Source organism: Heteronotia binoei, chromosome 5 (assembly GCF_032191835.1).
Source record: "Heteronotia binoei isolate CCM8104 ecotype False Entrance Well chromosome 5, APGP_CSIRO_Hbin_v1, whole genome shotgun sequence".
NCBI lineage: Eukaryota > Metazoa > Chordata > Lepidosauria > Squamata > Gekkonidae > Heteronotia > Heteronotia binoei.
This window is the reverse complement of record NC_083227.1, coordinates 73,663,145-73,685,467: the sequence shown is the minus strand read 5'-3', so window position 1 is coordinate 73,685,467 and position 22,323 is coordinate 73,663,145. Positions and strand designations below refer to the sequence as shown.

Genomic DNA, 22,323 nt, shown 5'->3' with positions numbered 1-22,323 from the left:
CTGGTTTTTTCAGGAATCCTGAAATTTTTGGGATCAGATCCAATAGATCAGAACTGAAAAATATGAAGAAAATAAAATGCTGACCCCTAATATGGCGTACAAATGTCACACAGTACTCAAGGTTTTTTAAGTTAGAGAGAGACATTTACATATCAATAATGCTAGGAAGTGCATAGGGCATAGCTTCAAAGTAGAGAAAAGGTACTTTCCTTCATTAGCTCAAATTCATGTTAAATATCACATGTTTAATATGCATTTGTAATAGTGCAGGATATTAATTAGTGGTGAATAAGGGAATAGATAAATTACAGGAGGGGAACATGTGAGGCTCTACATCCCTTCCCAACTTCCTGTTGGATCTGGCTCTTCCCGCTGGTTCTAGTTCTGGTTCTCTCCTTCCATTACTACCTTACTCCTTCCATTACTACCTTCCATTACTACCTTCCATTACTAGCTTACTGTGGCTTCACAATTTTGATTGCCACTTTGAGTTCCTATAACAACCCAATATGCTGCCCAAACTCTGACTCTTCGGTTTGCATAACATCAATAGTTTTCAATTGGCCCTTGTGCAAATGGAAATTTTTGTCAAGGAGGATGCACACACCACAGCTAGAGCAATCCAATATACACAGAACTCATTCATAGGATCATAGCCCCTGTTTTTAATGTGTTGTCTGCCTTGCATTTTTGTTTTACCATCTTTTTTTTTTAAGTAAAACAGATTTTTCTACAAACCTAGGACTTTCCTGGATTCACAGAACTCTAAATTGTAGCTATGGCTTGCCACATAGTGCAGATTCTTTTCATCTGCACAGGGGGCCAGAGCTTGGCTATGAGATATAATTTTTTTAGTTTCAAGATACTTATGCTTAAAAATCTTTGGCATGAGTTGAGGATTATATCATTGACTAAAAAATTTAATGTTTGTACAACTGTTGCAGAGACTGACATTTGCAAATCACCTGGAGGAGAATGAAATTGATGAAATGCATAGAGATTACCGTAAGTAACATGATTATTTCATTTATATATTCTTTAAAAAAACAAGCCCTGCCTTAGGAAATGTACAGATGCAAAATGGAAGGGCATTAAGTTGTTTATCTCCTGTTCTCCGCCTCTTCATGGTTTGTGTTTTCATATCTGGCAAGTCCAAAGCAAAGGGAGGGATGTATAATAATAAAAGGATCCCTCTGTCTGTCTGAGGAAGGCATAAAGGTAGGAATCTCGGAATTGCTCTCCTGCTCCAGGATGAGCGTGAGAGTTGCAGTGCTATCGATGAAGGGAATCAGAACATACTGGCCTAGATTAGCTCCAGACATGACCCCTGGAGCTGTTTGCAGTGGAAGCTAATGTTCTCTGTGGAAGGCATAACAAATAAAGCTAGGCATTTCAAAATTGGCCAACAGCTTCAGAAGGCTTATGGGAGTTGCAGTGCTAAGAAAGAATGGAATTGGAACATCCTGACCCAGATTAGCTCCATACTCTAACAATATATGTGGAACTGAGCAAATCAGGAGAGTAGATAGGAGGAAGAGAGTTTAGTTTATTAGATTCATATCCCGCCCTCCCTACTGAAGCAGGCTCAGGATGGCTAGAGAGAATGAAAGTACAGCTACAGGAAGTGCTCAGCAGAAGGAGCAGCAGGATAGAGAAGTGAAACTTAGCAGAGAGAGCAGAGAAGGCTCAAGCAATTTCGTTAATAAAGACCTTCACTGTTATTATTGTCTGACTCCTAGCTATATACTATCTCATGTGAAACACATACTATCTCTACACAATTTGCATTGGAAGCTAAGGTTTACTCATGAGAAGTCAAGAAGGTGGACACAGCACAGACAGGGTGAAATATATCCTTTCCATTGCAAACTAGAGGGGGTTTAGCAACTTCCCTGACCTGTCAGAACTAGCATGGTGTAGTGGGTTAGCGTGTCTTGTTACCTCAAACAGCTTTTATTGGAGAATATTATTTTTCTTAGCTCAAAATGGTAGGCTATGCAAGAGGTGAGGTAAGCAGGAATTCTGTCAGTGTTTATGGAGCTAGACCACTGAAATCTTTGGTTAAGTTAATGAATTTTATTATTGGAAATGATTTTAAATAGTTACATCCCAATCAAAGAATTACAAGCATACAAGAGGAATTACAGAGGTTAGCTGATAGGTAGGGAGGGGGAAGGTGATACAGTACTTAGTTCTTGCAGTGTAGGCTCAGTCAGGGAGAAGGTGACTCTCGAGAAGGGACTCTCTCATGACAGGTAGGATGGCCTATTTTTCTAGGGTAAATTACATCATATCAAGAGATTCCAAGTATCCAATGAAAAAGGAGGGTGTCAAATACATGCAACCCCCCCAAAGGAATTTTAATTACTTTGGGAAATGGTTTTTATGGCCATGTCATTGTAGAGGCTAGTTTCCCTTGAAGCTCAGGAAAGGTGATGAATTTCTCTCTGTGTTAAGATGGATGTCCATTCATCACATGTTTGGGAGATGGTTTTTGATGGCTTTCAGCAGTAATGAAAGAAAAATATAGATTCTATAGTAAATAGTTTCCCTGACAGAAATGTGAGACCGGATTAGAGATATACCACACATTCACCACATAGCCAAATTGGATCAACCTTTCACCTTAGTGTCTCTGCTGTCTTTCCTGGGAGACAACAGGCCATACCATCCAGGTCATTTTTTTAGGAGTTGCAAGGATGTTTATGTCCTGTTGTTATTTATGGTTTGAGAACAGGATTTTGCAGATTTTTGTAGGGTGAAGCATTGCCCATAATATTCCTTCTCTGGGCCTGGGTTTCTTCATTCTCAGAATCAGAAAATGGATGCATCTTAGCCTTTCAGCACAGCCAAAATGTTTGCCAAGCCTGTGAACCGAACTTGGTGTCATATTGGCCTACCTAGGGCTTAGAGATTTGCTTGGGTTGTGAGGGTGGTGAGAACCAGAGAGGATTGTGAGGAACTCCAAAGGGATCTGTTGAGGCTGGGTGAGTGGGCGTCAATATGGCAGATGAGGTTCATTGTGGCCAAGTGCAAAGTAATGCACATTGGGGCCAAGAATCCCAGCTACAAGTACAAGTTGATGGGGTGTGAACTGGCAGAGACTGACCAAGAGAGAGATCTTGGGGTCATGGTAGATAACTCACTGAAAATGTCAAGAGAGTGTGTGATTGCAATAAAAGAGGCCAATGCCATGCTGAGTATTATTAGGAAGGGAATTGAAAACAAATCAGCCAGTATCATAATGCCCCTGTATAAATCGATGGTGTGGCCTCATTTGGAGTACTATGTGCAATTCTGGTCACCTCACCTTAAAAAGGATATTATAGCATTGGAAAAAGTGCAGAAAAGGGCAACTAGAATGATTAAAGGTTTGGAACACTTTCCCTATGAAGAAAGGTTAAAACGCTTGGGACTCTTTAGCTTGGAGAAACGTCGCCTGCGGGGTGACATGATAGAGGTTTACAAGATAATGCATGGGATGGAGAAGGTAGAGAAAGAAGTACTTTTCTCCCTTTCTCACAATACAAGAACTCGTGGGCATTCAATGAAATTGTTGAGCAGTCGGGTTAGAACGGATAAAAGGAGGTACTTCTTCACCCAAAGGGTGATTATCATGTGGAATTCACTGCCACAGGAGGTGGTGGCATCTACAAGCATAGCCAGCTTCAAGAGGGGGTTAGATAAAAATATGGAGCAGAGGTCCATCAGTGGCTATTAGCCACAGTGTGTGTGTGTATATATATGTGTATATATGTGTGTGTGTGTGTGTGTGTGTGTATATATATATATATATAATTTTTGGCCACTGTGTGACACGGATTGGAGGGGCCATTGGCCTGATCCAGCATGGCTTCTCTTATATTCTTATGTTCTTATGTTAGGTTTGTCTCTCTTCTGTGGAAAAGAGACTATCCCAGTTCAGGTGGGCATATGCTATATTCCAGAGGTACATAGCTATATCATATTTTAGGGGTTCATTGCTGGGTATCAGTCTGACTAAGATCTATGAGACCCACATTCAAATCTCGCCTCTGCTGCAGAAGCTTCCTGGGTGACCTTGGGCAAGTCAGACCCTCTCAGCCTAACTTACCTCATAGGGTGGTTATTGAAGAGATAAAATGGGACAAGAGAACAATGTGAGCTGCTTTGGATCCACACTGCAGAGGAAGGCAGAATGGACAAGTAGGTTGGGAAATACCCTCTCCTTTTACAAAACAAAGAGGGTTTAAGAACATCCTGGATCCCTCAGAACTTGTGTAGTATAGTGTTTAGAATGCCAGGCTAGGATCAAGGAGTCCTAGGTGTGTGTCCAGTTTGCTGTGGATGATTGCTGGGTGACCTTGGCCTAGTCAAATATTCTTAGCCGGACCTACTCCACAGGGTTGTTGTAAGGATAAAATGGAGGAAAGAATTATGTAAGCCACTCTGGGACCCCATTGGGGAGAAAGGCAGTTGTTATAAACCTAATTTTGGGTGTGGTTTGCAAAAAACAATGTTTGCTCTTGCTGCTGCTTCATCAGCCATTGCCACAACTTTTTGGCACTGCTGATTTGCTATTCAAACTACAAACAAATATTGGGAGGGCTGCCGCCTCTATGGTTGGTGAGCGTAGAAGAACCTTTGGAAAGAGGAATGATGCCAGGATTTTTTGCTGTACACTAGCAATTCTATTCAAGAGGCAAATAAGTTCTCACCTTTCTTTGATGAGGAAGGTTGGACGTTAGCAGGATGGTGCTCCATTCTTTGAGTTTTGTTTTGATGTAGGTTGGAGTGGGTTCCAACATAAACGTCACTCTCAATGCCTTTGTTTAGTCTTGTGGTTTATTCAATAAGCAAGATATGAAATCACTAGAACTGCACGTCAGATAATGCTTAATATAAACCTTTATAACACCATTACTGTACATTTCACATGCTGCTCTGACTATCTCAGTATAGGACTGCTGGATGTCCATTTCCTCCTGTGAATTATTACTTAAGATTTCTCAGGACTGTGGCAGGGTGGTTATAAAAAGCAGCATGACAGAATCTACTGAGTATTGCATTGCATGGGCCATTCCGGAATTTCTGACTTGGTTTTATCACTTATATTGATTTCATGCATTGTGAAAACATTTGCTGTGCTTTGAGCATCAGTAGTCCCCCCCCTCTCAGTTAGGGGGCCAATCTTTCTGTGGCAGAGATCCTAGTAGTTACTCTTTTTGCAAGCTGGTGTTTTAAAATTCCATTTAATATTACTTTGAACCCTTTGTTTTGTAGTAGTGTGATTTCTCAAATTGTTTAAGAAGACCGTATTTAACAGTGGGACTCAAGACGTGGTTCTAGCTGTATGTGTGATTAAACTTAATTACATGTGATTCTTCAGGGATGAAAAAGAAAGTTCTGTCTCATGTGAAGTTTTGTCTCTAAGGAAAGCAGTTTTCATTCACCTTGTCTGTTGGGTTCCACAATGTGAGACTGCTTGGGAGATTGAATTGCAAGGGTATGAGATAGTTCCAGTGCTTTCAGTGTTGTGATTATGGCATTCTTGGACATTCTCTCACCCTGTGGGTGAGTTTCCAATGGCCATATATTTTGTTTTGATGAACAGCCTCCACAGGTTCCTGCACAATGTCATACACTTCACATCCACAGGTGTGATCTAATATGCATTGCAGCATTGGAAAGAAGGCCTTGAATTTCACCGACATCTTGCATTATTTCTTTTTTATGCTTTGATACATGAATTCTTAGAATTTGCCTTAATTACTTTCAAAATGAAGGGGAAAACCCTTAGTTGGTAAGTATTGGTTAACTAAAATAAGGTTTAAAGATGGGTGCTTTGGCAGATGTAGTGGATACCCATCCAGGATTTGCAGAGTAGGACAGTGACACAGAAGGAATTTAGAGTGTGTGGGGGGGGGGGGGAGGCAAGTAGAATATCTATGCTGGTGCAGTGTTTCACAATGAAGAGCTCACAGGAAACCAAACTTTTGATAAAGCTATTAATTGTCGCAGTGGTCCCTAGCACTAATGACTATACACAGGAAAAAAGAGAGACATGGTTCAAGAACATCCAGCATTGTGTTGACTGGAAAAGGGAGGAGATTCCATCACAAGTTCAGCTTCCTTATTTCATCAGAAGATCCATAGATTACCATTAAATGTAGATCTCATACCTTTTCTACAACACCAAAGATTTTGGAACACAATTCAAGTTTAGAAGCACCTTAAAGACCAATGAAATTTTTCAGGTATAATTTTCATGAGACAAAGCTTGCTTCATCAAATACTCTGACAAAGTGAGCTCTGACTCATAGAAGATTGTACCCTGGAAAAAAATGGTCTTCAAGGTGCAACCAGACTCAGATTTTACATCAGATTAACAAATGGCCTTGTGGCTCTTAGAATATTAATTTCATTGCAGCATTAGCTTTTGTTGTTGACCTGTTAACCACTCAGGGAGACCTAATGCTTCCTTTTAGGTGCACTTGATTTTTGATAGCAAGGAAAATCTTACAACCTCTTCTGTCTCATAAAGAGAAAATTGTACAGTTATGAGAAGGTAGCCTTGGAGTGTGTGAGGAGCTTATTCCAGTTCCTGACTGCTATGCCCAGGTGCAAGGTAGTCCACAGAAGCAAGATTCCAAACGATATGACAGAGAGGGACATAGATGTCTAGAATGTGACTGTGAATGCTTGCAAAGAACTGAGATGGAAAGGTCTGGGAAGAGCAGCCCTTCTTTGGAGTAGCTTCTTCTGCTTTCTTAGATGCTTGTGCTGAATGCTGGAAATAACAAGTTAAACTGGCAGCTGTTTTATCTGGAGACCAGATTTCTCCAGAAGTGTGTCACTGACTTCTCAGCTAGTTGAAGACTCAGATGGCAGCATGTCTGCTAAGATGTGGAGTGGTTGCTCAAACATATCTGATATTCCAAGGGGAGTCAGAAAAGAGTGGGCTTGCCTATTTCTGCAGCTTCAATATGACTTCAGAGAAGATAATCCTTGACAAGGCCATTGGCTTTTTGCAACCATTTTGTTCATGAAGTCTTAGTAAGGGAACTTGCACTGCTGGGTGTCTCGAGCCTTATAACATGATGTTGCACAAGTTTATAAACTTGCCTTTCAGAGAATTAAAATTTATTAAGCATTTTCATTATTTGTATGCATGCGTTTTAATATAAAAGATTGTTCCTTAAAATTTGCAACGGGTTTTGGGGAAGTGCATTTGTTTGATTTATAAGAATGGATTGGCATTATACTGATTTAAAAATCTTGGTTCCTGAAAGAGTTAAGTGTAGATTTTTGTTTGTTATATTTTATTAATTCATTTGTACCCTGCCTTTCTCCTTAATATGGGGCTAAAGCAGGTTACATCATTCCGTTCTCTTCCATTTTATCCTCACAACCACCCTGTGAGGTAGGATAGATTATGACTGGCTCAAGGTCACTCAGTGGTACAAGTGGGGATTTGAACTTGAGTCATTCAGATAATTCGTCCAACACTGTTAACCACTACACCACACTGGCTTTGAACAGATTTTACTAATTTATCTTGCTTGTTTTGGGATGATTCTTCTTCCATCCCTTATGGTTCTACAGATCTTTTCTACTAACGAATGCCTACTTTTGTGGCCTCAGAGGAAGAGCCTAACTTTTATGTTAAATGATGAGGTCCAGCTGTGAACCCCCTTTGGTAGTAATGGAAAAGTATGACAGAGTTATGGTGCAATCCTATGGAGAGTCAATCCATTCTAAACCTAATGGAATTGGTGAGTTTTAGATTGCAGTAACTCTGCCCAGACTATACTGTTAGTTATAACTAAGACTGCGCACAAAATAAAATAAAATAATTTTTTAAAAAATTGGTAATATCCAGATCTCGAAATATTCAGGGCCAAAATATCCAGATCCAGATATTTCCAAATGCCAGTATCTGGTATATCTGAATATACAGGAGATATTTAGTATCTATTTAATATCTATATGCGCCCCCTTGCCCAGATTGTCAGGAGGTATGGACTGGGTTGTCATCAATATGCGGATGACACCCAGCTTTATCTATTGATGGGTGGCCAGTCCGACTGTACCCCGGAAAATCTAGACCTGGCTCTACAAGCCGTGGCATCTTGGCTCAGGCTGAGCCGACTGAAACTGAATCCGACAAAGACGGAGGTTCTCTACCTGAGTCGGGGTGGTCCAAGGGGAGAGATCCATCTGCCGACTCTTGACGGGGTGCCATTAACACCGGTCCCTAAGGTCAGGAGTTTAGGTGTGCTCCTTGAGTCCTCCCTTACAATGGAGGCCCAAGTAGCAGCCACTGTTAGATCTGCCTTTTTTCATCTTCAGCGGGCACGGCAGCTGGCTCCTTTTCTGGAGCACAACGATTTAGCGATGGTAATCCATGCTACGGTCACCTCAAGAATAGACTACTGTAATGCTCTCTACATGGGGCTACCCTTGACGCAAACCCGGAGACTACAGCTAGTGCAGAATGCTGCGGCACGGCTGCTAATGAGGCTGCCACGATGGGAGCACATTCAGCCAGTGCTGAAAGAGCTGCACTGGCTACCTGTTGTGTTCCGAGTTCGCTTCAAGGTGTTGGTATTCACCTTTAAAGCCCTTTATGGTCAGGGACCTGCATATCTATGGGACCGCCTTTCTCCGCATATCCCCCAGAGAGCACTGCGTTCAGGGGCAAAAAACCTACTCTCGGTCCCCGGACCAAAAGAAGCCAGGCTATGCGTGACAAGATCTAGGGCTTTCTCGGTGGCAGCACCAGAGCTTTGGAATGCTCTTCCAGAAGCCATACGGGCCCTGCGGGATCTGTCTGCATTCCGCAGGGCCTGTAAGACCGAGTTGTTCAAGCAGGCCTTCGAGGCTTGCCGAAGATGGCTGCCACCGGACATCACACAGAACGCCGGTGTTCACGGCTTGGAATTCTAATGCCGCTATAATGTATTCAGCACTATATAATGGTTTTAATAATCTCGAATTGTAATACGTTTTTAAACTGGAAATGTAAATTATGGTTTTATATATTTTATTTGTTTAATTGTGTAGATACTGTGAGCCGCCCTGAGTCCGCTTGCGGAGAGGGCGGGATATAAATTAACTGTCATAAATAATAATAAATAAATATCTGCAGATATTCGGCCCCATTATACCCTATGGGCCATTGAAATCAATGGCAACATAGGGTGTAATGGAAGCTGCCTGGAGGGGAGGGGGTTTGGGGGAGAGCCCCCAAAACTGCAGGCCAGCTTCAGGAGACTCCCTCCAAGGAACCCCCAAGTCCCAAAAATATTGGACAAGGGGGTCCCATTCCAGGAGCACCGAAAGAAGGTGCCCCCATCCCACCATTATACCCTATGGGCCATTGAAGTCAATGGCACAGCATAGGGTATAATCAAAGGCATCTGGGGGACAGGGGGTTTGAGGCGGGGCAGGGCAGCTGCAGGGGACTCTCCCCCAAGGAACCCCCAAGGCCCAAAAAGGCTGGACCTATTTGTGGGCAACCCAAATCGCTTTACAAAGACCCCCCCCCTTTACAAAGACACCCCCCCCCCCCCGGGAAAAACAGTAGAACACCACCAGCAGTTCAGGTCACCACCAGGACTGGCCAAACTTGTGTCAGGCTCCAGATAGGAACAGCCAAGCAAAGGCCAACCAGAAACCAAAAGCAGTTCAAACCACACACATACAGTCCAACACAACCAAAAAACCCAGTAAAACACCGCCAGCAGTTCAACAAGTCAGTAAGCCACCTGGTCAAGGGAAAACAGAGGAAGAAATCTGACCCCACACATCCAAGTCAACCAAAGCTTGGCAGAAATTTAACAGGCAATTAAAAAAAATTAACAGGCAATTCCAACTTTAAAAAAAAACCCAGAAAAGATTATTAAAATAACACAGATTAAATTAAACACCTTAAACCAGGCCAGCCCAGAGCCACCCCCACTCCCCACCAGCGACCCAGTCCCCGACAGAAAACCAACCACTCAAAGCAGAAGGAAAACTCAAGGTTTTCAAAAAGTTAAAAATAAAAACCTGCTTCTAATCTAAACAGAAATACCCCCCCAGTGTTCCCTGTAAGCTGAGTTACACAGATTTTTACCCTCCAGCTCACACCTTTTTGTCTTCGCTCAGGAAGAACGACCCCAGAGCACACTAATTTATGCAGTAGCTCACAACATTAATGCCAGCAGCTCACAAAGTAGAATTTTTGCTCACAAGACTCCATGGCTTAGAGGGAACATTGATACCCCCTCCCCATAAGCAGAAAAAAGAGTCATCTCACCAGATGAAGTCCTCCAGTCCAGTAGTTCAGCCAGGAACACCAGCAGCCAAGGCCAGGCCACAGAGAGTAGAGCAGAACACGGCCAAAGGGCATAGGAGCTCACTCACAGTCTCTCTATGGCAAGTTGGCAACACACAGCAGCAGCAATGGATAGTAGGTTCTCCCTTCCCCCCTCCATGCTGGAGCACACAACAGCCCTGAGCCATGCATTTTGCAATTTGCAAAATGCATGGCTGTGATTGAATCAGGGACCTCCTCCTACCCCTCTCCCCAGCCAGAGGTGGGAAAACTTGGGGAAAGGCAACTGACTGTTTTCCTTTCCCCATTGAAAATAACAGAGAACGAGGATTTACCAAATATTTACAAATGATTTACCCATTCAGTGGTATCTGGAATTGCAAATAGGTTGTAAAAGCCCTTTCAGTATTCCCTATTTCCAGATATCACCGTAATGGCAGATATCTGATTAATATCTGGTAAACCTTTTACTGAGTGCACAGCCCTAGTTATAACTTTATGTTGGCAATTGCATGCCTTCATCCCTTGTCAACAGTTTTAATTTTATTAATAATTTTTTAAATCTACATTTGTCCTTGATTATCTCTTTTAAAAAGACCTGATGAAATTTTTTATTACATTTTTATGCTGCTGTTTTTATTCCTTCTGTTTTATTTTAATGGTTAATTATTTTTGTTATTGATAGTTGGTTTTTACATTGTTGTAAGTCACTTTGGGTACATTGTTGATGAAATGCCTCCCCCAAGGTCTAAATAAATAAATACCAGACAAATATGCCGGCTCTGTAGTCTTGTGGATTAAATCTCAAGGAAGATGAAGGTTAAGGGTTTTCATTCTAACTGAAAACTCGAGTATGATTCCCACACACAGCAGTAGACAGCTCTCCTACCCTGCAACTAGTAAAACTGATGAACTGGCAGCAGACTGCTGGTTCACACCAAGAAGTGGACTCAGATGTTTGGTTAGTATGAATATCCATATTGCTCTTGAAGTTCTTTCAGCACAGTAAGGACATGACACTAGCAGTGCCATCCTGAACAGTAGATAGATCCAAGTAGTCAGTTGTGTTGGTCTGAAGTAGTAGAACAAAATAGGAGTCAAGTTGCACCTTTTGTCAGACATTGGAGAGCATTACTGTGTTATTATGCTGAATGTATTCTGTAACTTGTACCTTGACCTGACTAACTCCATTTTTGAACTCTTGTTACTAACTATGAAGCAAAAGATGTTGCATATCAAACAGTCTTAGAAATGTTACTGTGAATTCCTCTGCATAACACTAACAAAGCAACAGCTCTTTGAAGATAGCAAGCCTCAAGGAGAGCCAGCAGGGCTCCTCCGTGAGAAAGGGAGCCGCAAGCGATAAGAAGTAGGGAAAGTGTTACTTGTAGCACTAGAGTGTGAGAATGTAGGATTGTTTGGGAATGCTTTGATGTAAGGCCTTAAAACCCATGTATGTTTCAATACTTGCTATCAGTTCCAATAACTGCCTATTCAGAACTTTGAGATATCAAATAAACGCCACTACTTTTGCAACAAATGATGGTCTGTTTACTTTGAGCTCCAACATCTGACATTTTGGAACTGATCCAGTACGGGTTTATCCGAACCGGCAACTTGCTAGCTGGATGGCCGCCAAGGTTCCGAATAACGGAGAACCCACCGAACTCACAGAGGGGCAGGGGATCCCGCCGGGTGTTACCATTGACCGGAGAAAAAGGGGATCACCGCTGCACTTCTCGACGCTACTCTTCACTCCGAAGAAGTGGCAGCCCCGCACCTAGATCGCACTCATGGATGAGGCAGCCGGACGCTTTAGCAACCTGTTCACCAGAATGGAGGCGGAAGGAGAAGAAGCACTGGCCGGGGAGGACCGAGGCGGTGGCCCGGGGGAAGACGAAGGCCGGGGCCCGAGGGGGACAGAGGACATCCAGCTACTGAGGAACGAGATGCAGATATGGATGAGAGAGATCCGGAATGAACTCCAAATGAGCAATATGCACATCGCACAAAGTGCAGAGGCAACTGGACCAGAAGCGAGAGCAAATAAGGGCCCCGCCGGGAGAACCAGCACAGCGCCCAGAGCCGGAAGAACCACCGGCAGACCCGCCGGTTGACCAGCCAGGGGAGCCGTCCGAGCCTCCTCCAGACGGGCCTGCCGCACAGCCAGACCAGCCGAGGGGCCCTCCCAGCGGACCATCCGCGTCACCAGCCCCGGCAGGTCCACCACTGATCTCTGGTCCCGTAGCGCCTCCAGGGCCAATCCTGCCTCCCGGGTGGCCGATGGGACCCGTGGGCCTGCAGCCCATGATACCGTGGGCAGGGGGCAGGGGTCGGGAATTGCAGATCACCTTCGACAGCGATCCGGAAGAAGTAGAGCACTTCACCATCCAGGGCAACAGCTTCATGACCCATTGGGGGAACACCTTCCCTACCGAGCTCAGCTGAGTGGATTACTTAGGATCGAAGCTAAAGGGGGCAGCGAGGTGGTGGTTCGTCAGCCTGTACGAAACCCGAGACCCTGAATTGACCACCGTGGCGGGGTTCCTGCAAGCCATGCTACAGCAGTATGGCGACCCGCTGCAGGAGGTACCTCACCGCCTTGCAAGAGCTACAGCAGAGGTCGAGAACCGTGAGGGAGTATGCGGCCGACTTCTGGGCACACTGCTCCAAAGTCCGCAGCTGGAACGAGAGAATGAAGTACGAGGCTTTCCACCGTGGCCTTAACGCAAGCATCCTCAACCGATGTTTCCAGCAGGCTCGCCCCACCACCCTAGTGGGCTGGATACAACTGGCCGGAGAAGTGGAGACCAACCTAAAGCACGTAGCCCTGCAATGGCAGCAACAGCAAGGGGTGAGAGGGAGACGCGAGCCCAAAGCCGAGACTAAACCTGAGCCGAAAAAGGCCGCGCCCCAAGGGGGTACCCCCAAATCGACTTCGGGGCGCCATTGCTTCCGCTGCGGCTACCTTGGGCACTTAGCAGCCAACTGCCCGGATAAGTCACGCACACCCCCCATGACCCCAAAGCTGGTGGCAGCTGGGCAGAAGAAATCGGGGAACAAGACCAAAGAGCCCAGTCGGGGTAGCATCACCACATCCGTGGTGCTTGCTGAGGATTCTGTAATAACCGAGGACTCGGGAGAGGAGTCGTGAGAGCCAGAGCTGGCGGAAAATGAGAGCGACCTGCATTGAGTGGTGCCAGACAGCAGGTTGTGGATTTGACGGCACCACTACAGGTGAGAATAATGGGGGCCCTACTCTTTGTACCAGTGACTTTATTAAACCCAAAATTGAAGCGGTTCATGCACGCCCGAGCCTTAGTAGACTCAGGCTGCACCCGCCGGAGCGGGCTCAGGGCGGCTCACAACATAAAATAAACATTACATCGGTTTTACATTATAAAACATGGTTAAAACAGTTATAAATTATTAAAATTAACATAACATAACAATGTGGCGTTATAAACATTAGATTTGGTAGACTCCTAAAAAAGGACATTAAAACATTTCCAGCAGCATGCCTAGCTTTGTCATTGATTCTGTCACTAGTTGAAGGCCATCCTGAAAAGGTGGGTCTTACAGGCCCTACGAAATTGATCTAAACATCTTAGGGCCCTCACTTCCTCAGGAAGTTGGTTCCATAGTAGTGGAGCAGTGACAGAGAAGGCCCGATCCCGGGTGGCCTTCAGTCTGGCCTCCCTTGGCCCAGGGATATTCAACTGGTTTTTCCCAGATGACCTCAGTGCCCTCTGGGGCTCGTATGGGGAGAGACGGTCCCTCAGGTAGGTAGGACCTCGGCCATATAGGGCTTTAAAGGTAATAACCAGGACTTTGTAGCGAACTCGGTATACCACTGGCAGCCAGTGCAGCCCGCGCAGCCCCGGCTGTATGTGCTCCCATCTTGGGAGCCCCAGCAACAGCCTAGCTGCCGCGTTCTGCACCAGCTGCAGCCGCCGAGTTCGGCACAAGGGCAGCCCCATGTAGAGGGCGTTGCAGTAGTCCAGTCTCGAGGTGACCGTAGCATGGATCACCATTGCTAGGTCACTGCGCTCCAGGAAGGGGGCCAACTGCTTCGCCCGTCGAAGATGAAAAAACGCGGACTTGGCAGCGGCCGCTATCTGTGCCTCCATTGATAATGAAGGCTCCAGAAGAACCCCCAGGCTCCTGACCTTATGTGCCGCTTTAAGCTGCACACCGTCAAGAACCGGCAAGGGGATTTCCCTTCCCAGGGCACCGCGACCCAAGCAAAGGACCTCTGTCTTCGTTGGATTCAACTTCAGCCCGCTTAGTCTGAGCCAACCTGCCACGGCTTGCAATGCTAGGTCCAGGCTTTCTGGGACGGAGCCAGGCCGGCCATCCATTAGTAGATAGAGCTGGGTGTCATCAGCATATTGATGGCACCCAAGCCCAAACCTCCGGGCAATCTGGGCAAGGGGGCGCATATAGATGTTAAACAACATCGGGGAGAGAACTGCCCCTTGTGGCACCCCGCATACTAGTGGGTGCCTCCGGGACCGCTCCCCCCCAATGGCCACCCTTTGTCCCCGTCCTTCGAGGAAGGAGGAAAGCCACTGTAAGGCCAATCCCCCAATCCCCGTGTCGGCGAGCCGGCGGGCCAGTAGCTGGTGATCGACCGTATCAAATGCGGCCAACAGGTCCAACAATATCAGCACCGCCACGCCGCCTCGGTCCAGATGCCGCTGGAGGTCATCCACCAAGGCGACCAGCACTGTCTCCGTCCCATAACCAGGACGAAAGCCGGACTGGTGAGGGTCTAAGGCGGGGTTAGTGGACGCCCTAGGTTAGTGGACGCCCTAGGACTGACCAAGGTCCCGCTTCCCCACCCGATCCAATTCGAGCAAATGGACGGGACGGCCATGAGGGGGGAGCCGTGCACGGAGGAAACTCAGGGGCTTCCAGTAGGGATCCAGGAAAACTGGGAGGTGGAGGTCTTCGTCATTGCCCCCTCCTCGTCTTTTGATGTGGTGGTGGGGGAAAGTAGGGAAAGTGTTACTTGTAGCACTAGAGTGTGAGAATGTAGGATTGTTTGGAAATGCTTTGATGTAAGGCCTTAAAACTCATGTATGTTTCAATACTTGCTATCAGTTCCAATAACTGCCTGTTCAGAACTTTTGCAACAAATGATGGTCCATTTACTTTGATCTCCAACGTCTGACACCTTTAAGACCAACTTATTTTATCCTGAACTGTGTTATACCATTTTGAGTCAAGCAAAGTCAATGGGTTTAGAAGGGTGTAACTCTTTTTGGGATGGCACTGTACATCTGTACTTCACAGGTGACCACTGCAGACTCAACTTCTTGCAGAGGTAAAAGGTTACCATAACTTTTTACTGAATTTTGTGATCAAATAGCTGTTTATTCCCTTTGTTTCATGCTGATTGTACTTTGTAATTACATGAAAACGTAAAACTATCTTTATCTGTTGACCTGCTTTTTTGAATTTGGGAAGCATATCTGCTTTATGAGATGCTATTTGTGTGTGCAAGTGTGCACACGGACACACACTTTTTCTTATGGACAGGGCTTATTTTGTAGCAGGAATTCCTTTGCATATTAGGCTACAGTCCCCTGATATAGCCAATCCTCCGAGCTTACAGGGCTCTTAGTACAGGGCCTATTGTAAGCTCCAGCAGGATTGGCTACACCAAAAGAGTTCCTGCTACATGCAAAAGAGTTCCTGCTACAGAAAAAGCCGTGCTTATGTATGTAACTGATGTATGCAGTTTGTGTTTTTTTTATTTGGACCTGATGTATATCAAGCAACCCCTTTATGTCAGTTGCTAGGTTAAAAAGTAGTAAAAGCATACCAGTGCATGGTAGGAACTACCCTAGAGAACAGCCCAGATTTATTTATTCTGTATTAATGCAGGTTTTGAAGAATGCTCCTATAAACATAGGAACAAAATGGTAAAGCATACTTTAACCATCTAAAGATACAAACAAAAAAGGTTGATAAAATGAACTAAAGAATAAGAAATTTTGTTTTAAGTGGTCTTGAGCTCAAATCCCAGAATGCAGACTAAATTAATCTAACTTGAATTTATGTTTTAAAGGCCCACAGATGAATGAGTTGAATGATTTCTGTGGGGTAATAGCACTCAGTGTTTCCTTAGTTATTAAAATGTTGTTATGGTTGGCCTTGTTTCCCAAGTGAATTTGGCCAATGGTTCAGTTCCCTCACCAGCATCTCAACATTGGCAGATTTTCAGTGCAGTCCTGCAAAGAGTTCTGCTAGTCCAAACCCAGGGAAATAAATGAGATTAGACCGAAGTCACAGTGCATTGGATTTCACTGTTCTCTTTAATGTTCCCGGAGAATGTCTCTCCCCCCCCCCCTCCCCTTCTCTATTCCAGCTCAAGACTGAAAGTGGAGGCTTTGGCTGTACTGTAAAGTAGGCATTTAAGGACTAAAATGTGGGGGGAAAGCCCTCTCTTTGATTTATAGTGTGATTTCGGAGACTTTTAAATATGTGGCTTTGACTTGTGTATTTCCAACCTGGACAGAATAGTTGTTGAAATAAGTTTGCTGTCAAAACAATATATGGAGATTTTTCAAAAGAGCAAATGGCAATCCTTTTGATGGGGTAAAGTGAGGATACAAACTGCATGTGTCACAAAGGTATCCTTGTGCAATACACATTTACAAAAGCTTCCCTGTACTATATAATTATACTATATAAATATAATTCTCCAGTGTTCTGGATTTATATTTTTTTAAAAATGCAAAAGCAACTTGGAGTTGCCTTGGAAAACAATATGCGGTGAGAAAGGTTTTTATTAGTTTTAGCTTGGATTTTGAAGTGTACTAACTGGAAGTAATCTGTGATAAGTGATGCGACTGTAATAGAAATTACTGTGCATAAATCTTAAGGACAGTATGCAAGGTAACACTTAACCTTTGAATTTGTTCCTCTATGGAGAATCTGTATTGCTTTTAATTTTAATCATGATTCACAACAATGGGTCCCTGCTTTTATAGAAGAGCTTCCTGCCTGTAGTTGTTGATCTTTGAGGATATAATTCTTCAAGAACAACTTCAATCCTCTGCCGGAGCATGACTGGAAATTATAATATTGGTATTCTGGAGTTCCTGGAGAATGGTACACATTACCTCATATAACCTGCCTTCCCTTTGTACTTTGAGAACAAGTAGACACCTTAGATAGTCAAGTATTTATACAAATGAATGAAGGTAAAGGGTATTACAGTTATTTGCAGAAGCTGACATTTCAGCAACATTTTAAGGAATGTGAGGTTTTTTAAAACTTAAACTGTATGGACTGGTACAATCTCAAAGGGGCAGCTGAGGATTTGCAAAGTCAAAACTGGCACTATGCTTTAAAGTTTTATGCAATCTCTGAAGGATGAAAATACTTGTGTGCTATGATTTTTTCCTCTAAAGCACTGAAAGAGGTTAATCTTTTAAATTCCAGAGGAAGATTTGAGTCCAATAGTACCTTTAAAGACCAACAAGATTTCCAGACAAAGGGCGTTTTGACTGTTGAAAGTTTATACCCTGGAGATCTTGTTGGTCTTCAAGTTGCAACTGGATTTGAATCTTGCTGTTCTACTATAGACCAACATGGCTACCCACCTGAAACTTTTTAATTATTCATTCCTCAACTCAGTCGACGTCATTACACAGTTTGTTCATGTTCTTGGCTTCTTCAACCGATGAACCATCTATATTTCAAACAATTTTATTAGTTACATATGGTAATAAATTTCAATTTCTTACATGATTAATAACTACTTTTTTAGATCTATCCCATATATTACTTTCTACCCACCCCTCCCCCCGTTACTTGACCCCCGCTGGTGTTATATACTTAAAATCTTAATATTAAAGGTACCCTTAATTAATAAGAACCAAAATTAATATCCTCTTCTCTATTGTACTTAGTCATTATCAAAAATTGTCCAATGTCCTTTTATTTTCTACTCTTTTTCTACGTATCTTCTGAACTCCACTCCATCTTAAATACTTCTAAATCATAGTCTCTTAAGGTTCTTGTTAACTTGTCCATTTCACTCCATGTCATAACTTTTACAATCCAATTCCATTTCTCTGGTATTTTTTCTTGCTTCCACAACTGCGCATACAATGTCCTAGCAGCTGAGACCAAGTACCAATGTTCTATCTTCTTTTGGAAATTTTTCCACTTGTAATCCCAACAGAAAAGTCTCTGCAACTTTGTTAAATTCGTATCCTAAGATCTTAGAAATCTCTTGTTGAATCATCTGTCAATACTTTTTCACTCTTTCGCAAGTCCACCACATATGGTAGAAAGAACCTTCATGTTTTTTACATTTCCAACATCTATCTGGCATCTTATTGTTCATCTTTGTCAACTTTTTAGGAGTCATATACCATCTGTACATCATCTTAAAACAATTTTCTTTGATACTCTGACATGTTGAGAGTTTCATAGAGTTCTTCCACAAATATTCCCATATGTCCATCTGTATTTCTTTATTTACATTAATTGCCCATTTAATCATTTGAGATTTCACTACTTCCTCTTCCGTAGACCATTTTAAAAGTAACTTACAGATTTTCAAAATTAATTTTTCATTATCTCCAAGCAGAACTTTTTCCATTTCTGTTTGTTCTCATCTTATTCCTTCAGTTTTAAAATCACTTTCCACCAAGCTCTTTATTTGTTGCATTTGAAACCAATCATATTTATAATTCAGCTCCTCAGCAGTTTTCAACTCTATTTTACCGCTTTGCATTTTTAATAGTTGATTGTATGACATCCATTTTCCCTCTCCTGACTCAGCTGTTATTTTTATTACTTCTGCTGGCACTATCCATAGTGGTTTTCTCTCATCGCCATATACTTCATCCAAATATTTAACAGATTATTTCTTATATAATGGTGAGAGAAAAAACCATCCTTCTTTTTCTTCACATAGTACATATAAGCATGCCAGCCAAATTTATTGCCATGATCTTCCAACATTAAGTTTTTTATTCAATAATGTCACCCAATCTTTTATCCACACTAAACAAACTGGTTCTTGATGTAATCTTAAATCTGGTAATTGGAATCCTCCTCTTTCTTTAGCGTCTATTAAAACTTTCATTTTAATCTTTGGTTTCTTTCCAGCCCATATAAATTCTGAAATCTTTCATTGCCATTTATTAAATTGTTTACTGTCTTTCACAATCGGAATAGTATGAAATAAATACATTATTCTTGGCAAAATGTTCATCTTAATTGCAGCTATTCTACCAAGCAATGACAAATTAAGCTTGTTCCACTTTATCATATCTTCATCCATTTTACGCCATAACTTTTCATAATTATTTTTAAACAGATGAATGTTCTTCATTGTTATTTCCACACCCAAATATATTACTTTAGAGGTAACTTCACATCCCGTTAACTTCTGCAATTCCTTTTATTTACTTGCATATTTTTACATAAAAGTTTTGATTTTTTTTATTAACATAAAGTCCCGCCAATTCTCCAAAATCTTGTATTTTAGCTAACAACAAAGGTGTTATAAACATTTATAAACATTATATCATCTGCAAATGCTCTATATTTAAAGGTAAATCCTTTAATTCTCATTCCTTCTATTTCTTCATTGCCTTGTATTTGCATCAATAAGATTTCAAGAGTCATTATAAACAACAATGGTGAAAGCGGACAACCTTGTCTTGTACCTTTGCTGATTATCATTTCATCTGTAGGATCTGCATTTATACATATCCTTGCACATTGTTCAGTATATATTGCCTTTATCATTCTTATAAAGTTTTCTCCTAACTTTATTTTTTCCATTACTGCAAACATAAAGTCCCAGTTTAAATTGTCAAAAGCTTTCTCTGCATCCGCAAAAAATAATGCAACTTCCTTCTCTGGATGTCTTTCATAATATTCTACAATATTTACAACAATTCTAATATTGTCTCTTATTTGCCTTTTAGGGAGAAAACCCGCTTGATGTTCCTTTATAAAATTTATTAAATATTGTTTAAGCCATTCTGCCAAGATTCTTGTGTATATCTTATAATCATTATTTAATAATGAAATTGGCCTATAATTCTTTACATTCGTGACATCTCTTTCTTCCTTTGGAATCAACGAAATTACAGCTTCTTTCCATGTATTTGGTATTTTCCCATTTAATCATATTGCATTCATCAATTTTTGATGTTTCGGTACTAATTCTTCTTTAAGCTTTTAAAATTTTTTTGCCGTATATCCATCTGGTCCAGGTACCTTTCCAATTTTCATTACATTAATCGCTACTTCAATTTCTATTTTTTCAATTGGATCATTCAAATTTTTTTCCATATATTCAGTTAAGGGTGCTATATTGAACTTTTGCAAATACGCTTCGATCCTTTTTTTCTTTACTTTAACACCCTTAAATAATTTAGCATAATACTTAAAAAATTCTCTCTTTATTCCTTCTTGATCTACCACCTCTTTTCCATCAGCCACAATTTTATTAATAATTTTACTTTCTCTCTTTTTCTTCAGTTGCCAGGCCAAGTACTTTCCAGGTTTGTTTGCTCCCTCAAAAGATTTAAGTTGTAATTTTTTCAAATTCAATTCTATTTCCTTATTTAACAAATGACTCATTTGTGTTTGTAATATTGTAATCTCCTTTATAATTTTCTTTTTTCCTGGCCTTTTTCTTAATTCACCTTTTTTCTTAATTTCATTTTGAATGTCCAACATCTGTTTATCTTTTGCTCTCTTATCTTTATTATTCAATATTATTAATATTCCTCTCATTACTGCCTTGTAGGCATCCCATACCGTCTGAAAATCAATATCTTCTCTATCATTGACTTGGAAGTAAACTTTAATTTCCTTTTCTAAAGATGTCACTATTTCTTTATTTTGTAGTAAATCTTCATTTAATAGCCATCTTCTTGACTTTTTGGACAATTTTGTAATCCACATTGTTGGGTTATGGTCAGCTCCTATTTTGGGTAAAATCGCTATCTTCTTTGTTATAAGTCCCAAATCTTTGGTACCCCGCAACATGTCAATTCTAGAAAAAGAATTATGTCTGGCTGAAAAAAGGTATAGTCCCGTACTTCAGGATTGAAATTCCTCCATATATCCTCCAAATTCTCTCATTTAACCAACTCAAAAAAAGACTTTGGCAATTTCCCTTTATCAATTTTTTTCTTCCCAGATCTATCTATTGTGTTCTGAATTGTTCCATTAAAGTCCCCCATCAACAAAATTTGCCCATAGGACACCATCAAGATGTTGCGTAATATTTTTAAAGAAAATGTCCTTTGCACCATTTGGAGCATAAAGTCCCAACAATAAAGTTTTTTTAGCGTTCAATGTAATTTCCACCGCTATATACCTTCCATCTTTATCTTTAAAAACCAATTTCGGATCTAATTCTTTTTTAATATAAAAAAAATTACTCCTCTCTTCTTCTGTTCAGCCAATGTATAAAATTCTAGTCCCAGTTGCCTATTCCATAAAAAATTATAATCCTTTTGTCTAATGTGCACTTTTTGTAAACTATGTTACAATTTTGGTTTTTTATCCAATGAAATGTTGCCCTTTTTGTGGTGAATTTAGTCCATTTACATTCCAAGATATCAATTTGTAATCCATCATGGTGCAAATTCTTTATTTTCTCCATAGAATCTACGCAATTCCTATGTGTTTGTAATTGTAATCCTTTTCCCTTGAAGTTCAGAGCTCAAACCTTCGGGTATTATCCATCTGTATCTCATTCCATTGTCACGTAATTTTTCTGTCAGTTTTTTATATACCTGACAGTTAACACTTGTCTTGGCAAATCTTTCATAATTCTTATTCTACTATCTCCCACTGTCAATGTCTTTTCAAAATTTTTGTTTATGATTTTTCCCACCATTTCTTTTGTCATAAGTCTTATGACCACATCTCTTGGCAGATTGTTCTTTTTTGCATAGAGTGAATTCACTCTATACATATAGTCATACATATTTCTATTACCTTCAGGATCTTCCTCCAAAAATTCTGCA

The 22,323-nt window shown here is 41.7% G+C and overlaps 1 protein-coding gene across 3 annotated transcripts in view; it reads left to right on the top strand.

Moving 5' to 3' along the window:
- RAD18 (RAD18 E3 ubiquitin protein ligase) overlaps positions 1-22,323 on the top strand; it is a 207,641-nt gene that overhangs the window by 60,224 nt on the left and 125,094 nt on the right. For all 3 annotated transcript variants that reach the window (XM_060239602.1, XM_060239603.1, XM_060239604.1), the window contains one exon: positions 945-1,005. In XM_060239602.1, coding sequence (XP_060095585.1) covers positions 945-1,005 — 61 coding nt within the window. The remainder of the gene's footprint in view (positions 1-944; positions 1,006-22,323) is intronic.